General features: G+C 40.7%; 1 protein-coding gene across 5 annotated transcripts in view; it reads right to left on the bottom strand.

Annotated features, from left to right (window-relative positions):
- Window positions 1-6,077, bottom strand: part of ldlrad2 (low density lipoprotein receptor class A domain containing 2) — a 40,854-nt gene extending 34,777 nt beyond the window's left edge. For 2 of the 5 annotated variants that reach the window (XM_020585950.1, XM_020585949.1), the window contains exons 1-4: window positions 5,260-6,073; window positions 2,246-2,731; window positions 1,382-1,531; window positions 1,074-1,214 (exon numbers count right to left, since the gene is read on the bottom strand). In XM_020585950.1, the coding sequence (XP_020441606.1) occupies window positions 1,074-1,214; window positions 1,382-1,531; window positions 2,246-2,731; window positions 5,260-5,353 (871 nt within the window). In that variant the 5' untranslated portion in view covers window positions 5,354-6,073. Of the gene's footprint in view, window positions 1-1,073; window positions 1,215-1,381; window positions 1,532-2,245; window positions 2,732-5,259 lie in introns of all 5 variants that reach the window. The other 3 variants (XM_020585947.1, XM_020585946.1, XM_020585948.1) reach the window with 3 other exon arrangements.
- Window positions 6,078-6,412: the final 335 nt, after the last annotated feature.

Below are 6,412 nucleotides of genomic sequence, written 5' to 3'. Positions count from 1 at the left end.
CCTGTATCCGGGATCTTGCCCTTTCGGTCATGACCCAAAGTTCATGACCATAGGGGAGAGTCGGAATGTAGATTGACCAGTAAATCAAGAGCTTCGCCTTACAGCTCAGCTCCTTCTTCACCACGACGGACCGGTACATCGACCGCATTACTGCAGAAGCTGCACCGATCCGTCTGTCAATCTCCCGTTCCATCCTTCCCTCACTCGTGAACAAGACCCCAAGATACTTGAACTCCTCCACTTGAGGCAGGAACTCTCCACCAACCTGAAGGGAACAAGCCACCCTTTTCCGACTGAGAGGAATGTATTAGATTTGGCTTTTTCCCCCTCTGCTTTTTGTTGTTCCAATGCAAAAAATAGAAAATACTAAAAAATTTGTTATTGCAACAGTTTTCTAGGAGAAGTGGTGCATTATCTGACAGAAATGCAGGGGTGTCAGTATTTTGGCCTTGATTGTACAGTATATTGTACCTACTCTATAGGCACATATTTCTGTAAGACTCAGCTACTTACTGTGGAACAAATTAACCATATGCATGGAACCCACAGTTTCCATTCCCAGTATTTACACTTTTAGATGATAAACGGAATTCAACACCAGTCAAGAAGTTGCTACTGAATCAGTCTGTTGGTTCACCCAGGCTATTGTCATTCACCGTAGACAGACCAGGGTGCATTGAAATGGATCTCAGCTAATAAACATCTTGAAAATGTGAATCCCCATTTCCCACTCTTAATTGCACAAACACAACAGAAGAATGGCTGTTTTCTTCAGACAGGTACAGCCAGGACAATCTTTGCCCCTTTGATGCTGGAATAGAGACAGACCACTCAAATGGCTGCTTTCTGCTGTGAGAATCCATTGCTATTTTATTGGTTTACAAGTCTTTATCTGAAACTCAATGGCCACCTCCATCAGTTTTATGCTCTGTCAGCAGGCTACTTTGCATCCAAAATGGGCTCTTATTTAATCTGTTGACCAACCAAACAGGTCATAAACGTAGTGAGTTATTCTTACCTAGATGGGAAATGTTTCGTCTAGTTAGATTTATTATAACACAGTGCTCACTCACCTGATACTGACTCATGGCTGGGAGCAGTGTCGGGCATGCCACAGTTCATATGTGGGGAAACTGGCTCTGTGGGTAGGTTGACAAAAGGTGGAGGTGGGGTTGCTATTGGTGGTGGACGTTCCGGAGGTAAAAGCTGACCTGCTGATGAAAGACAGATCTGGGTAAACTATTGAACTGTAGGAAATGTCATTTTGTTGTACTATAATGTCCTTAAATTTCCTCCCAAAGTGCTGTTGAGGGAGTGGTAAAATCAGGCAGCGCATCTGTAAATTAAAGCTTTACATGTGCTTCCTCATTATCTAACTGACCTTTGCAGCCGGTGGTCAGGTTTTCCTCCAGGTCACTACCATCCCCACAATTGTCAATGCCTTTATCATCACACACCAGGCTGAGAGGGATACATTTCCCGTTCCTGCAGGTGAAGTAAGGCTCACTGCTGCACTCTGATTGGTTGAAACCTGAGGAATAACATGGCAATCAAGGAATCAGTGCAAGAGAGAAAAAATCAGAGTTTTCCATCAAAACGTCTGATACAATTTGTAGCTGTAGGAGCAGGTGGATGAATCTCTAAAGAGAAGATTCCTTTCGATTGAGCAAAACAAAATAGTGCAAAATCATTGACCAGCAGTGACCTTTAATTTTCTAATTAAGGATCACTGTAGCTCATTCAGCTAACTCATGTGAAATCTGTAAATGTAGGACATGTACAGTATTAGTCTTAGGTGTTTAGGGCCTGACTTTGTTGCTCCCTACTCAGAAGCTAGACTCAGAACCTGGGGTGGACATGGGGCTTTTGAAATGTTCACAGCAGTGGCAGCGGCATAGCTTTCTGGTGAAACATGTGGCAGCAGGCATGCATCAAGGGATGGGCAGAACTCTGAAGGCTTAAATACAGTGCCATGATTAAAAGGGTGTGTTGGGTGTGAGAAGAGCATGCTGTGCCAGTAGTAGTTGTTGGCTTAGGTTTATTCGACACAGTTTTAAACCTTTCTAGCATCACAGCGGTAGATAGAATCATCTTAATATAAATGATCTAATGGTCAAATTATAAAAACAGGAGACAAGTGGACAGATGATCAACAAAGTGTGTCATTTATGCAGGTATGTCCTGCTACCAAAGGTCATAACTGGTATCTTTCTGTAATGACCAAAAGGCTTTAAGTCTTTCTTACCCAATCTGAAGGAGGTGAAGTCCCCCACGAAGTCAACTCTGGGCTGAGTCCCCCGGGTCACTAACCTCAGGGTCAGGTAGTTTCCTGTGGACAGCACCGGTCGCGGTAGGCTCTTCCCACAGAGAGGAAGCCCGAGGCGAGGTGAGTTCCTGTCCCTTCCATCATAGAACTGGATGTACGAACCAGCATGGCATAGGTCACCCAAGCTTTCACCAGAGGTGGGCTCCAGTCTGGGGTTAAGCGAGGTGGAGCCACGAGGGGACTCTGGGAAGAGAGGGGCTGGGCTTAGAGGGGCGACTCGCAGCAAACTGTAGACCAAGAAGAAGCGGAAGTGGAACTGGACTTTGTCTTTGGCAGAGCTGGCCTGCATGGTGAGGTGACAGTCGGTTCCCATGGTCACAAAGTAGTACTTCTTGGATTCCCGGTGAGAGTTGACAATCATTCCGTCACCCCGGATCGTCTGGCCACAGAAGTCCACCACATTCACTTACAAGAAAGAGACACCAGAGACAGATCCCTCAGAGACAAACCAATACACAAAGAGCGTCTATTATGAATTGAGTTTAACTCCAAATGTACAACTGTCTATGGCTGGCTTTTCTAAACATAAATATTATTGAACAATAACCTGTCTCTGTTGGAGTACAGAAGCGTATTTTTCATGTAATTGGACATTTCAGTCACAATCAAGACAGTGTCTGATGTGTCAAGATAACATTAAAATGAATTCAGCATTTCAGGAAAGCAAGAAGAAAATCAGAAACTTGAAGAAAAAAGCATAAAGATTTCTGGACACTCAGCATCCATTCATATTTTGAGCTGATACTTTTCACAGTTTAACATATTTTTAATTAAATTGATTGATAATGAAACTAATTGCTATATGTTCTTAACAACATCCCCATTTTTATTTAGTAATAAGTCAAGGGCAAAATGAGATGAGAGACAAGACTCACAACCCTAAAGCTAGCCCAGCTGCTCGTCTTATCACTTATAGATATACCAAGGCCTGTTGACAAAGAACCTTCATAGATCTCTGAATGTGTGCTGAAAAGAGGGCAGTTAAATTAAAAATGACTACTGTTTCTACAAATAAAAAGTTTGTCTTTTGCACTCTGGGAGATGTCCAAATTCACATGCATCACAGTAAATTTGCAGTGAAACTTTGAGAAACAGTTCACTGCTCATTCACAGGCAGGACCAGGACCTGAGCCACAGGCCAAATAATGAGAAAATTTATAACCAACCCTGGAGTTTATTAGCTCCGTTTCCCCGGGAGACAACTAGCTCTTCCTGCACTAACCTCCAGGAATGTCCCAAAGCCTAGGAGCCCCTGTCAGTGGGAAACAGCTAATCCCCTCTGAACTGCACAAATAAATACAAAGCCATGGAGGACACCGTTAAAAACATGGATGACCAGAGGCTGGTGAGCCCCCAGTAAAGATTTTTACAGGCTGAAAATTCAGCTCTTTTTAAATACTCTGATTGTCAATCGAGTCCATTTCAAAGAGCAAAAGATCCAGATGGTGTGAGGGTCAAGGTCCTGGGTGACACAGTGTAGTGCTGTCTGAGAAAGCCTAGTGTGGAAAATGTCAGCAGCCTCATAGTCCATTCATATATTATTATAATACTATTGAATTGCCCACAATATTTGAATACAATAGACATTAATATGAGAGCTATCTCAATATAAAAACTGTGATGAAACTGACGGCTGTTTGTATCTGTCTTATTAATGAATGCCACTTAAACCAAACCACTGATCACAACACGTGATCTGTTACTTTAACATAATTTGATTCTAGAGACATATCAATAATAATAATAATAATAAAGTTTAAAGAGGTTTTTATTAAACCTAACCGAGTTACTTTAAGGAGAAGCTTAAGAGGTCATACCAGTAGTTTTACACGTTTAGTTCATTTTACTCAAAAATCACTGATTTGTGAAACAATAAATAAAATGTGCTGTTGAATCACAAATCAGTACTTTGGTTTCCAATCATTCTTGAATGATATGAAAATACAGTATATTAACAGACTCTTTAAACTTGCTTGATTTGTGTGATCTGTCATAGCAAATATCAAACCACATCAAGCCTACATTTGCTTTTGTTAAAATTCAAATGCTGTGCAGACCTTCCAAACCAATCTGATATTCATTACACACACCAATAATACAAACTTGCCCACTTTATTTTACATTTCATTAAATATTTCCAGCATTTAATAACACAACTCAAGGCTGAGTCATCAGATTTTTACTACACACACACAAAAAAAAAAGAAAAAATAAGAAATTTAATGGCAGCATGGAACAGCAGAGGAAACACTCAAAACAATCTATAACAGTACATAACACAATGGTGGGCTATGGTTCTTCAAACTTCACCAACACCACCAATAAATCAGAACCTACATCTAATGAGCAGTAGGCTACACAATATGTAATGTGTGAAACAATCATGCATTCTTAGGTCTATTTTGCATCATATAGTCAATACTTTAGTCATATCTGCAACTATTTATTTCTGTTATACTTTTCCTGATATTCAATATTGCATTACTTCTACTTTTACTACTACAGTGGGTGATATACAACTGCAGTAATTATTATAGCATATCATACAGTATTATCTCAGTGCCCTAATGTTACAATAAGTATTCAGTGACAAATGGCAGGACTCATATTTATCCATTTTATCAAATGTAATTTTGTTTTACAAAAACAATCACATTTTACAGAAAGTATGGTCTCACTGTAACAGGCCAGTATAGATAATACATACTACAGATATAGAAACAGCAGGCAAACTTTCACTGCAATTACTACTACTACTACTACTGCTACTACTACAATTAAGTTACTGTTCTACGCTCCTGCTTCTGAAACTAACAAGGGTCTATCAAGCATTTTACGCACAGAGAACATTAATAGCACGCGCTTGGCAGAAGTGCATCACTTCTCATCTGACCCTTATCTATCGGTGAGTGAGCAGTGTATCCAAGTCTTACCGGTGTCGATGGCTGAGCTGTGGAGAGTCATGAAGCAGAGCAGGAGGAGCAGCCTGCCCAGACACTGCCAGCAACCCTCCACTTCCAACTCCATGATCCAAGCTGAAAGACAAGCTCGCAGAGAAATCCGACAGTCAGTTCACAGAGAATGGGATCAGATTCATTCTTACTTCACAGGAACTTGTCGTATCTCATCACAGAAGAAGAAACCAAGCTTGGGAAGACACACAGAGCCCTTCCCGTGAGATCAGCCGATCTGCTCTCCATCATCCTCTGTGGCTTTTATTCCATTTGAACCTCTGGGTCCGCTCCATTCACGTGTCCTGTCATCACCATGACAACACACAACCAATCAGCTGTCAAGCCTGCGACAAAACATTCGAAGTTACTCCACAACTTTAGCCTACCACTTACTGAGATGTGGCCAGTGAAAATTATGGGGTGAGATTAATAAGGTTATACAGCATAGAAGACTTTCAGACTATGCAAGTTAATTCAAAGATAAAGATACTACTGTATAAATTGCATTCTGTTTACTTCCTTGGTTGAACTCAAGAGATGATCATCAGATAATGATATTCATATGAGATCAGCTAAGGAATCAATTATCATGTCCAACTTGAATGCATCATCAACAATAAAATCAAATACTGTATGTAGTTTGCTGAAACAAATAAGAACTGATAACAAAGGTTTCATTTATATCCAGCACATATTTTATATTATTTGCAAGTGTCTTCCATTCTGTGAATCATAGCCTTAAACTATGGAGATAAAATACTATCAAAAATGTTACAAATGCGTGTTTAACATTTTGTCTGTAACAAGCGATTTGTGTGTGTGTGTCATGAGGATCACAAATGCGTGCTGCGCAATCTGCATGTACAAAGCCATTTGTGTGTGAGTGTCATGCTGTTCACAAATGCATGATGTACAAACTGCACATTTTACCAATGCTTAAAAGCGATTTTTTTGTGTGCAGTTCTTTAGAAAGTACGTACACATTGTTACCTACACATGCGTGGATCGTCTAACACACACGAATCACCTTCCGCGCACACACGGATTTTTGAGAGTGTTTTTCCGCACTCTCAAAAGTCCACGATCCACGAATGCACGGTGCGTTTAAGGACACGTGGAAAACTCGGACATC

The sequence above is a fragment of the Monopterus albus genome, unplaced genomic scaffold (assembly GCF_001952655.1).
Source record: "Monopterus albus unplaced genomic scaffold, M_albus_1.0 scaffold388.1, whole genome shotgun sequence".
Taxonomy (NCBI): domain Eukaryota; kingdom Metazoa; phylum Chordata; class Actinopteri; order Synbranchiformes; family Synbranchidae; genus Monopterus; species Monopterus albus.
This window is presented reverse-complemented; position numbering and strand designations above follow the sequence as displayed.